The following is a 15,147-nucleotide window of genomic DNA, read 5'->3' on the forward strand; positions in this document are numbered from 1 at the left end:
CGGGAGGAGAATTGTGAGGATGTTGAGGAGGCATTGGTGTCCCAGGCCATAAAACACAACCTAACTTTAAAGTTCACTCTTCTGAATCTAAACCTAACTATGGCCACGGAACTCCATGAAGTTTTTTGATATTTCATTCAGAGGAATTTGTAAGAACGAAACAAACATTGTTTCCTAATTACTGTTGGCCATATACATAAAGATCCTAAAAAAGCAAACAGTTTATTAATTTGCTGTGTATTCATTTAATATTTGAAGATGTTTATGAGGGGTTATTGGTGCTGAGCTGTCAACACAAGACATACATTCAGAAAGTATAGACTTTGGAGGCGTCAGTGATGGTGCCTTAGTTGAAAAACAGCACAGGCCATTATTTACTTTTGATACTTAAGTATTTTTGAATGTTGCCAAAAATGCTTCCCACGATGAAACCTAGGCCACTGTATAAGATTAAGTGCAATATCCTCGAACCACAATGAGACAATCGGTGTGGTTTCTCTCACTGGCTTGTCACATAGTTCTGAAGAAGTCCCTGGATGCGGGAGAGTATTATTTCATTACTGCTGCAGCAGTTGTCTGGCCCATACGGGGGGTCAATGGTTAACACACCAGCCACACACAATGTTCTCCGTGATTCCCCTTCTTCAGTCACCGGGATATTGTTTTGCTCCAACCATGACTTTAAGCTGATTTTCTTTGCCTCTAAATCTTCTTTGCTGTGATGGCTGGTGACATCTTGAAGAGTGAATAGATTTTCAAGTCTCTCTTTAGTTGCTTCGTCTGCATCATTTAAGACTTCTACTTGCCGTACGACATGTCCCATGACCACACGCACCAAGGGTTTCTGATTGTCTTCGAAGTTGGCCAGCACAATGCTTTATAACAAATAAATAAAAAAACGGAAAATGTATTTTGCACACAGCCTACAATAAACCCACCAATTTTGTTGGTGGCCCTCACTATAAAGACTTTGCCATGGTAGATCTGCAGACCTCCCATGGTGATGTTATTATTAGAGGAAATATATATTATGACATCCTGCAAGTTCAATATGTTACAGTGGTTCCCAAGCTTCAGACATTTAAGGTATTTCATAAGTGATGTCCACTAATTTGCAGGAGTCCTCTACTAATTGCTCAGGAGGGTTGAGCTGATCCTGTATAATGCCTTTATTGAAGCAAGGTGACTAAGAAATCACAAATTTAAATATGCCTTATAAAGAGCCATCAGGGTTACTTATACAGCAGAAGGTTACTTGGGTCCAACCTGTATATCTCCAGTCAACTCCTTTTGATAATTAACCCCAATACATAAGTATGTATTTGGAAACAAGATGGCATAAACATTATGTTTGTAAGGCCAGATCGTGTTACTTTTATCACCTTAAACATTTACCCCCCCCCCAAAACATTTACCTTGCAGAAACCGGGTCAATGGTTATAACAAATCCCTGGAATTCATTGTTCTCGTCAGCTGAGACTTTCACCTCTTTGTTGACATAGGCCTGCCACTCCAAGGGGGTTTTGTTATACCAGTCTGCCATTCCCCAAATATCCTCTTGCCCTGAAACAAAGAATCACATTTTCCAGGTCAAGTCAGTTTTATTACCAATACACCCAGACCCATACAGGCACAACTACAAAACATCAATTCTCAAAACAATCTTTTAAAAATCACGTGTGAAATAAAGGCATAGAGCCTGTATATTGTGATTTGTAATGCTTATAACGTGTACAGTTACACATATCTAATTGCATTTGTTCTGAATGAAAGGGTGTAACCCTAGAAATAAAATGCACAGCAAAGAAACTATAGGAAAACTTGCGATCGGTAATTAGCATTTGCCACCTAAGCACTAGAATTCATGTGCAATGCAAATGAAGTCCCAGAACACAGCTTACTAACACGAGCGATGAATAGCTGGCTGCTACCTGGAGCGCAGGCTGTCTGTATTGTTATCTATACGTTCGAGGTCACGGCTCTGCGTAAAACTTCACAATGCTAATAGCCCTGGCGATACGAGCACCCCCCCCCTACACATTTACTTCTTGTTTCCCGAACTCATGGGGGGCTCAGCACTAATGCACAGCGTCAGTGATGTCACTTCCTGCGAGACGTGCCCTTAGTGAAGCCACTTCCAGTACCCTTCCTCTGAACCGTATATGTAGTAGTTGTGCGCTGCATGGATTGGATACACACAGTATCCTCACTGAGGGGTTAACAGGTGGGTCAATAACCCATTATCTACCTAAATGTATGGCTTTATCCAATGCCTTTGTAATATTAGCCCCAGAGAAGAGAGTCTATATGTATATAATTAATATAATCACTGTAGACAATCCCAGCAGACCAAGGGTTTATGTGAAGGCTCAAGAGGAGGATTCCAAGTATGTGAATGGAAAAAAATTCATAGTGTAATCCAAAAGATCATATTTATTACTACAACCAAAACAGAAAAAATGTTGGCACAATGTTATATTTTTCACTCACTGGTGATGCATGTCACTGATTCTTTTTTATATTGTTCCCACGTAAGCTTCTGAAATCTGTTTATGTAGAAGGTCTTCTGGGGCTCAAAAAGCTTGGTTTAGATGCGGTGCAATACAGGAGATCCTGGTATGGAAGAAAACAGATATACCCATATACACTGCTCTCTCCTGGTTCACTTCCTACCTCTCTGATCGTACCTTCAGCGTCTGTCTCCAGTAACACTTCCCCTCCCCCTCTCAGTGGGGGTACCCCAAGGCTCAGTTCTAGGACCCCTTCTGTTCTCTCTTTACACTTCCTCACTTGGCAAACCTGAAACTCAACCTCTCCAAAACCGAACTTCTCATCTTCCCTCTCTCCAATGCTAACACTCCCCCATCAATTTCCCTCATTGTTAATGGTGCCATCATCTCTCCGTCTACTCATGCACGCTGTCTTGGTGTCACCCTTGACTCTGACCTCTCGTTTACCCCCCACATTAAGTCTGTCTCTAAAAACATTGCCCGCATCCGTCCCTTTCTAACACAGCATGCCATTAAGGCTCTCGTCCATGAACCTTATCATTTCCCATCTTGATTGTTGTAACTCTGTCTTAGCTGGTCTCCCTCTTAACCGTCTCACCTCTCTACAATCCACCATGAATGCTGCTGCCAGATTTATCTTCCTCTCCCATCGCTTTACTAACGTCTCTCCCCTGTGTCAGTCTCCTCACTGGCTGCCTGTGCGCTTCAGGATTCATTTCAAAATCACAAAGGTGTTGTTGAATGCTTTGATGGAGGCATTGCAGCAACACTGGCTGGCTGAAGAAAGCGATCTCTGATAAATTTCTAAGCTCGCTTAATAGCATGACATGCCAGGCACGTCAACGGAGACGAACTACATGCCTTTCTGTAACTGGCACGTCAATTGTCGTCAAGGGGTTAATGGTATTAAAATGACCCTACAGACACTCCAGAAGATCCCATAGACCAGTGGTTCTTAACCTGGGTTCGATCGAACACCAGGGGTTCGGTGAGTCAGTCTTGTGGGTTCGGCGGAGGTCCAGACACACACCCGACTCATATGATTCGTGATGACACGCCCCGCTTGTCCATCATTGGCTGCAGGTGATAACGCCACATCACTTGGCGGCCTATCTGTGCTGCAGGGAATTTGGTGCACCCAGTAGTCGAATTGTAACTGTCGTGATGGTACATCGTGTGATTTCTTTCTTAATATTTTAATCCCTTCATACTAACTTTTCAAATTAAGAAGGGTTCAGTGAATGCGCATATGAAACTGGTGGGGGTCAGTACCTCCAACAAGGTTAAGAACCACTGCCATAGACGTATTGAAACAGACACGGGGGGGGGGGGAATTGTATTCCTAGAGTGTAAGCTCTATCTAATGTATCAGTTCGTCCTAGTTCTAGTCTTGTCATACCCTTTGAATGTAGGTATTGCAATAAGCTATTTGTCAATTGTAAAAACGCTATATAAATAAAAGATAATCATAATAATTAAAAGGACTAGTTGACAGTGATGATCTGAGGAGAGAAAAAAAAAGTGTATTGTAGTAACTGAATTACTTTATTTCCGCCTATAATACACCCTAATATCAGTAGTCAATCAATGTATACAATTTTAAAATACAAAGACGTGCTAAAAATGTCTTAAAGTTAAAAGTAGACTCTTTCAAAGTACAAAACAAATAACCTGTACTTGACGACCTTTGTATTTATTCATGTCACTGCCTAGCAACGCCTCGCCCTGTTAAACAGTCGGTGCAGAATGTTACATAGATCTGTACCATACCTGGGAACTTTCTAAATGAGCAGACCCTGAGGCTTTTGAAATATCAACCCTTTAATAGCCCATTGTGAAGTTTCTATGCAGCGGCTTGTCAAAAGTATAAACCAAATTATAATGCTATACAAGTAAGAAGTGAGTCCGACGCAGTCTCGCTCGCAGAGACTAGGTCCTCGCAGGGTCCAGAAAGAACATCATAGGGGACCTATTTGTCTGTGTACAGTGGTATTTTCCGGCCTAGGACTACAAGGCCTAAGCCTAGTCAATGAGCCAGTTATAAGTGATCTCACCAACCGACCCATTAACCCTATGGAGATACATGACAAGTCAGCACAGCCCTCCATAGTGTCCTTCCTTTAAAAGTATAGCACATAGATATGACCATACCTGGGAACTCTTCGGGTTTGACCAAGAGATTGCCGGGTGAAGCACCACTTTTCCGCGTCAAGACCCGAATCCTCCGGGTCGTGGGGTCTTGACATGCCCCTGCTCCCCGCTCAGAAGTTCCGAGGTATGGAAATGACATTATGTTCTAATGCTCACTTATAATGGTTCCCTGGGCTAGACCTAGGGCAGTACTAAAGGTAAATACGCCACCATGAGAAGACTCATTCCCCCACAAACTTGTTCTTTACCAGTATGTTGTAGTATGATTGTGTTACTAACTGGGTATATTGTTAATATTGTCAATTTTGTAATCTCCATCATTGTAACAGTGCTACAGAATATGTTAGGTTCTATAAATAGAATGTATACAAAAATAGGGGAGCACACAACCTAAAAAGAATAAAAGTCATACACATTTAGATTTCATGTTGCTGCCAGAATAATAATGACCAACAAACACACAAAACAAAGCCAGAATCAACCACCCACCAACGTAAGCGGTTCCTTATACCCGCATCCAGCAAGTGGTAGCCAGAGCCAGAGAATTCCCAGGTATGAGCACATACCCAGCGAGTACCTTTCAAAAAAAAACCACCCATCTAACGCAGAAATGTTGGGGACTTTTCACATTACATGGCCAAACTTTAAGGTTGAGCACCCCTCCTGCCACGCAGGTGCCTCATTAATGGCTCCCAGAGATGTCTTTAAATTGCATGACAGTCTTTCTTTTTTGGTGTTAAAATGCAGTGCAGTCCCACCGAATCAGCTCCTTAGTAAGCAATATATCCATGAAAAATAAGGTAGGACTTGCCAAACTTGGGGTACATTGACGTAGTGGTGGCTAAACAATATATAGCCATAAAGCGTGACGGAATCGCCAATATTTATGCCTTAGATAGGTGCTTTTGAAATTGTATTTGCTGGCTATGTGCTGAATTCTTGCTGTTTTCTGTGAGTAAAATGTAATAATAGAACTCTATATATTGGCTTTAATAATAAACACCTCATGCAGCCACCATATGGTCAAAAGCAACTGGAAATAAAACCCCGGTTTCAACCTGAAGACCTGAAGAGTTTCAGTTCACATAATTTTTTTAAATATAAAATGTTTTTCCAAATTATTATTATATTTTTGTCGCAGAAAACGTTCGAAATGCAAGTTAAATACAAGGAACCGTCCACCATAATAAAGGATCACGTTGCCGCTCGTTCCCTGCAAACACAAAGGGTATGGGTTACTGTAGCCATGGAAATCAGAGAACATTCCCGCCTCCTCTGTAAATTGGGTGTTGACTAATATGACGTGCACCCCTCTCTGCCAATCGGGAGTTCACAACGTATTTTCCGACCGTTGACTCCCATATAAAATGTGACGCGCTGCGCGAGCTTATTCTGGTTTTTGTCGTGCTTGCGTGGTGGGAGTTAGGTGGTGAGGCGAAATATGTCGCGGTACGGGCGTTACGGAGGAGGTAAGATTAAGTATTCGGTGTGTCCGGTTGCGTTGTAGCGCGAACATTCTGTGTAAGAAATCATTCCCAGTGTGTGTGCTTGTCCAACGGGCTCTTAGGAAGCTGGCGTAAAGCCGCCATTTTGTTGGGTGTTCTAGTCACATGGCTTGCGCTTTGTGCGCTAGTTTTGTGCACGCTGTTAATGGCGTCTGAACCGTATCACGTAAATTCTTCCTTTAAATAATTCCCTGTGTTTACGTTTGTATCAGTGCTGCTCGATGTACATACGTACTTGTGCTGAATTCCGGCATAGGCGCCTTTCTCTACATTTCCCCGCTTATGCTTCTTGTAGTTATGGCCCTAGAACTGTTTCCGCCTCCCTGTCTCTCACTTCCTGAACAGGCTGCAGCAAGCCCTGTTAAAACCGTCCAGAACTGCTCTCGTTTTAGGCGGGAGAGATCATGGCCTTATGCTGAATGAATTTCACCTTAAAATGAAAGACTGCAGCTTTCGTGTCCAAGCTTTTACCTTGGCATGGCTTGTATTTGCAGGGCTCTATTTCCTTACCACCTTATATGAAACTGCTTTGATTTTGTCTGTTATCGTGTAATGCATTGTTGCCATATTTTGTAAGTACTCCTACGGTGTCCCTTAGTGGCCGGTGTTTCTGTCTGTCAGGGGACTGTAGCCAACATTGGTAATTATAATCCAATTGCATACATGCATTCCTTACTACTCGAACACTGTCCCTTACTGATGTTGCATGAAGGTTTAGTTAGTGTAATTTTTTTTTCCTTTTCTTTATTTAGAGGCCAAGGTCTATGTTGGAAACCTAGGAACTGGTGCTGGTAAAGGCGAGCTGGAACGTGCATTCAGTTACTATGGACCGCTGCGTACTGTGTGGATTGCAAGAAACCCGCCGGGTTTTGCGTTTGTTGAGTTCGAGGACACAAGGGATGCGGAAGATGCTGTGCGAGGGCTTGATGGAAAGTATGTATAACCTTCTCGGCTGCGGTTACATGTATCCTAACGTACCTCTAAAGCTATTTCAGAACTTCATACCCTCATAAGTCAGCAGGAGCCATCCAAATGTTTCACATTGCAATTGGGTTTTTATACTGTAATTCTCATTGTGTAGTGGTCAGGCAAAAGGTCTGCAGACTGCTGATTTGTCTTGATTAGTTCATAGGCTGTACATTCTACTGTGCAAACTTGAATATATGTATATTCAACAGGGTGATTTGTGGATCCAGAGTTCGTGTGGAGCTATCAACTGGCATGCCTCGACGTTCACGATATGATAGACCTCCTGCTCGTCGCCCATTTGACCCCAGTGATCGATGCTACGAGTGTGGTGAAAAGGGTCATTATGCATATGACTGTCAGAGGTATAGCAGACGCAGAAGGGGCAGCAGGTATTCTTCCTGGACTAGAGTAGCTTATTTGCTTGGGTATTTAGAGACTGGAGTAAATGCTGTGGTAGTTAAAAGCAGCAGTCCATGTCTGGTACAGTGTTTGAGGTTTGGCAAACTTTAACCACTGATGCCTTAATTTAAAAAAAAATCCAGGTGAGAATTTTATTGGGTCAACTTATCTTAGTATAAGGTTGGGAACTGGTGGACATTGCATGTTAAATCTGATGTTGTAGAAATAAGTGAGTGCACCAGAACAACTTGGACTTGGTATATAAATCAATCACTGATGCTGCGTTTGCTAGAAAGGGCATTGTGATTTAGCACCAGATATTAACAGTGGACTGCTGCTTATTTGTTCTGGTGCTTTATGGCTTATGTAATTACTTTCACATGTTTAAAATATATTAATAATCAACCTGGTCAAAACCTTACAGGTTTCTTCGTTTGAGTCAGTCGCCTTGATTCAGAATGTCACGAGCCTTAAGATTTCTTGCTGAGGCGCCTTGCAAATCCGACCTTATGATTCTGCTAGACCTTGAGGTGATCAGCATAAGAGGCCAGATCCCCTCAAGCCTTCTACATCTAGATCCACCTTTAAGATTCTGTAGAGGCCAGAAAACATGATCTACTGTGATCGCCGTATCAGTAAAATTGGCATACATTTGGGGCACCCCTCCGGTTTAGAAAGAACTTCAGATTGACCAGATTCCCACCTAGAAAAACCTTCATGCGTCAATCAAGCCTCACCTGGCTCATGTGGCTGTCAGTTTGATCGTCGTTAGATTGAAGATCACCTTCAGTAGATTCAGCGATCGGCTGGTAGATCCTTCTAGACCGTCTAGATCTTCTAGACCTTGGGCCAAAGAGGGTCGACCTGCAGACATGCAAGGTTTATTTTACATACCAATTACACTATACATTTTGCATTTTAATGTTAGCTTAAAATGGAATGCCTTTTATTAACAAGTTTCTTCTAGGTAGCTCTTTTCAAGATGTAGGCTTCCTGATAATAAGGCACTAAGTGTCTATGATCATACAGACTGCAGTGTTCAGCGTCTGTCTTGAATGTTGAATAACTTGGCTTTCAACTACTTAGGTCCAGGTCTCGATCTCACTCAAGATCACGTGGAAGGAGATATTCCCGTTCTCGCAGCAGAAGCCGTGGCAGGAGGTGAGTTTCTCAGTAACTTGGCTGTGTACTGTGTTGCAGAGATTCTTCCGGCTTAATTGTATTCTGCCATTGACAAAACTAATTGGCTACTGAATGTGTGATCCTATTTATCTAAATAAAATTGTGTATAACCTTAACACTAAGATGGCTAACTCATGGGGCATTCTAGTGCTTAAAAATAGCTTTTCCTTTCTCCAGGTCTCGATCTGCTTCTCCTCGCAGATCAAGGTCAGCATCTCCCCGCCGATCCAGGTCTGGCAGCCCACGCAGGTCAAGATCAGTTTCTGTTAAAAGATCAAGGTAACTGCTTTGTACCTACATCCCTGTAACTACAATTAACAAACATTGCGAAGCCGGCACTAACTTTATTTCCTCCTTAGGTCTAGATCCAGATCTAGGTCAAGATCCAGGTCTGTTTCACGTCCAAGAAGCAGGTAAGTTTGCAAATACTGCTACTGTAAAGAAACTTGTCACTTTAGAGTGTAAGCAAATCTGCTAAACATGGGACTGTTGCCATGGCTTCTTGCAATTGGGCAGGACTCTGACTTAATGCTCTGCTTGTCCTGAATTGTCAACAGAGCACCACTCATAACATACTAGTCTGAGCCAACCAGGGGGGGGCATAGTGACTTCTGTGAGGCCAACTTGGCACTTCACAAGTTTCCCTCTGGACAGCGTTATGGTAACGTTTGCTTTTGGGTTCAGGGTAATGGAAACTGATGCTTCTGCATACGCTTCAGAGTCATTGTGCAGGCATTTGTGATGAGCCAGTGTATATATCAAATTATCTAACAGCTAGGCTTGGTTCAGTTTGCGTGTCCTAAGCTTAATTGGAAAGATGAGTACATGTGCTTTGAACTGTTTTCTGGCAGATCTTGCATGGTAATTTTTTTTTTTGTCCCCCAAACAGATCAAAGTCTAGATCTGCTACTCCAAAAAGAAGGTAACTATCTTTTTATTCATATTTTGCACCGTCATACCACTAGGAGATGAATGACTAAGTGAACTGTCTTCCAAAAGTACTATTTACAGTACAAGTAGCATGGGTTTTGCATGTTGCTACTGCCACTCTGGTGACCTAGATTTTTCATCCATTTTCTATGGCTTACCACAAGGCAGTATAAGGACAATTTTTTGAGTCTCGTATGTTGTGTCAAGATGGTTCAAGAACACAAATGATATATAACGGTCCATCATATGGAAACTAGAACCAATTCAAGACTAAATCACTATAGGTAAACTTGACATTTATTTATGCACTGTCCTGTTAGGAATGCTGCTGAGTACCTTTACCTTAAAATAGAACTTTGAGGTACAAAATAGATGGACATAGTAGCTGTACAGCTGGAATAAATGTTGCTCCGCTGCAATACCTGGAATCTTTAAATGACCTTGAGCGGACCTCAAATTCCCAATGGTTCCCCCTGTGCCCTGCACTACATTATGTTAAGATGGTTATGCAACCTTCGGTCTCTTCTACTTCAGTGATGTGATTGTCTCTTGCAGCCGCTCTCCTTCTAGGAGCCCACGGAGGAGCATAAGTCCAGAAAGGAATGGATAGATGACATGGTGGTCTGAAAGGAATGTGTAAATGAGTCTCCAGATATCCTGCATTGGACAACTTGGGTTTATTTTAAACTTTGTTACTTCACTTCAGTAGGCTAGCGTACCATGTATGTTCCCTCTCATCTGAAGGTGAAAAACTTTTGTATCTCGAAATTAAAGTGTTATTAACTAATGTGAATGGCTTGTCATGACTTAGAGTCTTCTCTCAAAATGTTGCAGGAAATGGCAAAGTTGCATGGGTGATTTTTATTTTTATTTTTTTTATTATATATAAAGATACCTGCTTGTATATATGTTACATGCCTGGTGTGCAAGTCATATCTTGTCCTGACTTCTGCTGCCAAAGGGATTTTGCTCTTGATTAGTTTCATACTTTTATGTGCAGAATGTTCATTTTATTTCAGAGACCGTGAAGAATTCCACAATCTCTGCATACAGAGCTTTAAACCTTGTAACTTTAAATGGGTTTCAGAACACTGGCATTTGACATGTGATCTAAATAAAATGTTACCATTCAAGAATTGTTTGGGCTTGTATGTAAAACTGCCTTAATGTCATGATTAAATAAAACCAAAATCTGACATGTACAAAGTAAGGTGTTAACTTGATACTCTACCCTAGTATTTTAAAAAACATTAAATTAAACCTGCAGATTTCAACTTTTGAGGGAGGATTAATGTAGGCCCTGAGGTGGCTGAAATTGCAGTTCCTGCATTAAATGCACCGATCAGCCATAACATTATGACTGTCGGCAAGTGTAGTGAATAACATTGATCTTGTTATGCTACCTGTCAGTGGGTATTAGGCAGCATGTGAACATTTCGTTCTCAAAGTTGATTTGTTAGAAGCAGGAAAAATGGGCAAGTGGTGATCATGATGACTGGGTCACACCATCTCCAAAACTGCGCCTATTGTTGGGTCTGCAGTGGTGCATAGAAGCAAAAGCAGTGACATAGTCACATGCAGCCAATGCTCACGGAGGCGCATGAGAGCGGCGTGGCTGGCCTCTAGTCAAAGCCAACAGGTGAGGTGTTGTAGCTCAAATAACCAAAAAAACTTTCTATCAGAACACGTCATTCATTGCGCTTCAAGTTACAGGCCTTAAAGGATCTGCTGTGAATGTGCTGGTACCAGATAATCAGATGTTGAACGCATTTGGATGTTCAGCAGTTACATATACCAAGGGCTGTAAATTCATACCTAAAGTACAATGAATTTTTATGTTTTTTCCCTCAAAAATATATGGTTTGATGGGGTAAATTAAATTGGCCAGCTAACAAGATGTTGTAATTGGAACATGGGGCAGAAGGACCACATGCTAAAATTACAAGTTGAAAACCTAAATTGCGCATCTCAAATGTGGCCTTTTAGCCCCCCAAATAACATGACACACCAATGAATAGGTGATATCACTGTAAATTTATACCTGAAGTACAATTTGTGATAAAACAATTACTATCGGTTTTACAAAGAGTGGTAGACCAACTTTAAAGATGTCCCAAATAGCACATGGTAGCAGAACGACCAGATTTGGTAAAAAATGGCAGTGAAATCGTAAAACACTACTTATTGCACTATAACTTGCAAAAAAAACCTGTTGTAGTTGGTCGGAAGGGCCCTTTCCCTTGCCATTCCAGGTGGCACATGAGAAGAAGGCTCCGCCTACCAGGTAGGGCAGGAAACACTACAAAAAAAGGAGACCTCCCCCTTCCTCCCCAGTGTTGTTTCCTGCCCTACTCAGGTAGCGGTTAGGCTTTAGCTTACCTTCCCTCTTCTTTTTTGTTTTCTTGGAGCCCCGGGGGGGCGTCCTTCTCTCCGATCCCCGATAGTGATCCCGGTGGATCCAGGGTGATGCGGCAGCCTCGGAGGCTGTAACTCCGCGGTCCTCGCGGTTACTCGAGGCTCAGTCCTCGGTATATGCTGCCCACAGCCCAGGGGGCTCACTGGGAGGTGCATCCCCGGGCTCCGGTTCCCTCCGTCCCGGGGAGGAGGAATCCTCAGCGTGAGGCACGGCAGGAGAGCGCTCCGGAGGCGCTGCGAGCGGGACTTTATAGCCGGCTGTGCCGGTTTCACGGCACCCGTTGTTCATTATTTTCCTCTCTGCATTACCCCCGGCTGCGTCCGGGGTCACGAGAGGTCAATTGACGAGGAATTTCCGGATGTGACGTTTTCTGGGCCTGGGCGCCTAAATGCCTCTATAAAAACGCCAGAATGGGTAAGATCTTTCCTTGCTCTCGTTCCTGTGCTGTATTATTGCATTTTCTACTCCTTTTTTGTGCCTGCCTGTGCCTAAGGATTGTATATTGCCTTTTTCAAGTAGGTGTTTCCCTCCTGGGTTTTAAGGAGATTTCCATGGCCTATTTCCATTGCTTTCTGTGGTCTCATTTTTGTGTTTTTTCTCCTCAGTCATGTCAGATAAAAATCCAGACATCCCTCCTGAGGCCTCCCCACATAGGAAGTCTGTGGGTAAAACGAAACACAAAGCCTGCTCTTCCTGTAAAAAGGACCCTACACGACCCTACGGCCAAAATGTGCAGCTCCTGCTCTCGGCCTAAAGAAGTTTCCGCAACGGAATTTACCTCCTGGTTGAAAGGGGAACTTCAGTCTACCTTTGACTGTTTTCGGGCTATGGCAAGCTCCTCTCAGGCGCCGGTGCCTCACCATCAACTTTACCAGCAGGGTCCACCAAATGTTCTTCCAGATACCCTGGAAGATTATTCGGCTCCTTTTTCGGAATATGACTACCAGTCGAATGACCCCCAGTCTTCGGATGAGGAGGGGGAAATTAAAGAGGAAACCTTTTTCTTCCCAGTCGAAGAAACAGGGAAGCTCATATCTGCAGTCAGGTCTACTTTGAATCTACAGGATGACATACCAGTCTCAAAACCGGATCCTTTTCAGGGTCACTCTAGGAAACCGCAGACCTTTCCAGTTCACGATTCACTTTCAGCAATAATCACGGAGCAGTGGAGATATCCTGACCGGAGATTCTTCACGTCTTCCAGAATCAAAAAGCTGTTCCCTTTTGATGGTAAGAACTCTGATGCCTGGGAAGTTCCGAAAGTGGACACCGCAGTAGCCAAGGCTACGAAGAAAACAGCCATTCCGATGGAGGACGCGTCTCATTTCAAAGACCCCATGGACCGGCGGGCCGAGAATGCCGCCAAGAGGGCTTTTGAAGCAGCAGCGGCGAACTTTCGTCCAACCATTGCAATAGCGTCAACTTCTAGAGCCATTAAGATCTGGCTTCAACAAGCGGTGGAAGACCTGGCAGCTATTCCAGGGACTGAGCAGGTCGCAAGAAACCTGGCCGACACCTGCTTAGCAATTGATTTCATCTCCGATGCCTCCATTGAATCAGTCCGTGCATCTGCTAAAGCTACGGCACTTTCAACGGTTTCTAGACGAGCGCTCTGGCTTAAGTCGTGGTCGGCAGATAATGCCTCAAAACACAAGCTGTGCGGCATTCCGTTCCAGGGGAATCACCTCTTCGGCAGCGACCTCGACACGATTTTAGAATCCACCACGGGCGACAAGCACTGGTTACCTCAGAGGAAAGGACCACCTCGTTTCAGGTCTAATTATTATAGAGCTCCAAGAGACAGGGAGTTCTACAGGCCCTCTACCTCCAATCAAGACTACCAGTCCTTTCGGGGTAAACCCTACGCAAGAGGTAGATTCCAGAGAGGAAGAGGCAGAGGCAGGGACGGTAAATCAGGAAGGTTCTGACGCCAGCAGGCTTCAAGTAGGGGGCAGGTTAACCGGTTTCTTTCATGCCTGGGAAGAGATCACCTCAGACCCCTGGGTCCTTCGCATCATCAATCAAGGCTATGCACTGGAGTTTACTCACCTACCTGCCCAGAAATTCCTGCTGTCCATGCCCCCCGCAGATCCTTGGAAAAGAGCGGGATTTTTCTCCACACTCACCAACTTAATTCACGAGAGGGCGCTAGTCCCGGTGCCTCATCTAGAAATAGGAGAGGGAACCTATTCCCACGTCTTCGTCGTACCAAAACCATCCGGGAAATTCAGGTTAATAATCAACCTACAGTTGGTAAATGCCTGTATAAAATACAACAGGTTTCGGATGGAATCCCTGAAGTCCGCCACGGAGATTATTTCATCGGGGGACTTCATGGTCACTATAGACCTGCGGGATGCCTATCTACATGTCCTCATCAGGGAAGACCACCAAAGATTCCTCCGCCTGGCCGTTACACTGCCACAAGGTGTTCGTCATCTTCAGTTTCGGGCCCTTCCGTTTGGGATTGCTTCAGCACCACGGATCTTCACGAAACTCATGTCAGTGGTCGTGGCCTTCCTGAGGCAAAGAGGCATCAAAGTGGTCCCATACCTGGACGATTGGCTCCTAATTGCAGCCTCGGCATCATTGCTCCAATCACATCTAGAGTTTTCCCTCAAGACTCTCCACAACCTGGGATGGTTGGTGAACTCTCTAAAGTCAAAGTTACTTCCAAACAGACGTCGGACCTTTCTGGGAATGATCCTCGATTCAGAAGTACAGAAGACGTTTCTCCCGCAGGACAAAATCCTAAGATTACGGGAATTCGCACACGCGGTCCTACAGAGCAAATCAGTGTCCCTCAGATCCGTCATGTCTTTGCTCGGTCTAATGACCTCCTCCATCTCGGCGGTTCCCTGGGCACTGGCTCACGCAAGACCTCTTCAACGGTTTTTACTGGATCACTGGGATCGCTCCGGGACATCCCTATGCAAGAAGGTCCGGCTTTCTCCCTTCGTTCGGGAGTCACTCCGTTGGTGGCTGTCAGCCAAGAAGCTTTCACAGGGACTCCCTTGGCGGACGAGAGATTGGGTGGTAATCTCCACCGACGCCAGTTTGACAGGCTGGGGTGCTGTCATGGGAA

The 15,147-nt window shown here is 44.0% G+C and overlaps 2 protein-coding genes across 5 annotated transcripts; one reads left to right on the forward strand and one right to left on the reverse strand.

Annotated features, from left to right (window-relative positions):
• Positions 1-203: 203 nt before the first annotated feature.
• On the reverse strand, positions 204-2,026 carry GEMIN6 (gem nuclear organelle associated protein 6). The gene is made up of 3 exons (XM_053460923.1): positions 1,932-2,026; positions 1,416-1,563; positions 204-875 (listed from the first exon to the last, which is right to left on the reverse strand). Exons 2-3 carry the CDS (start codon positions 1,541-1,543, stop codon positions 500-502), a joined length of 504 nt encoding a protein of 167 aa, XP_053316898.1. The 5' UTR covers positions 1,544-1,563; positions 1,932-2,026; the 3' UTR covers positions 204-499.
• Positions 2,027-5,971: 3,945 nt separating this feature from the next.
• Positions 5,972-10,433, forward strand: SRSF7 (serine and arginine rich splicing factor 7). Of its 4 annotated transcripts, none has more exons than XM_053460918.1 (8): positions 5,972-6,130; positions 6,919-7,099; positions 7,345-7,524; positions 8,621-8,695; positions 8,894-8,995; positions 9,076-9,129; positions 9,606-9,638; positions 10,181-10,433. In XM_053460918.1, the coding sequence occupies exons 1-8, from the start codon at positions 6,103-6,105 to the stop codon at positions 10,254-10,256; spliced, it is 729 nt and encodes a 242-aa protein (XP_053316893.1). In that variant the 5' UTR covers positions 5,972-6,102; the 3' UTR covers positions 10,257-10,433. The 4 variants fall into 4 exon arrangements, with proteins under 4 accessions (XP_053316893.1, XP_053316894.1, XP_053316895.1 ...); XM_053460919.1 differs by having other exon boundaries at positions 10,202-10,433; XM_053460920.1 differs by having other exon boundaries at positions 7,345-7,497.
• The last annotated feature ends 4,714 nt before the right edge of the window (positions 10,434-15,147 follow it).

This window comes from Spea bombifrons, chromosome 3 (genome assembly GCF_027358695.1).
Source record: "Spea bombifrons isolate aSpeBom1 chromosome 3, aSpeBom1.2.pri, whole genome shotgun sequence".
In the NCBI taxonomy this organism is placed as follows: domain Eukaryota; kingdom Metazoa; phylum Chordata; class Amphibia; order Anura; family Pelobatidae; genus Spea; species Spea bombifrons.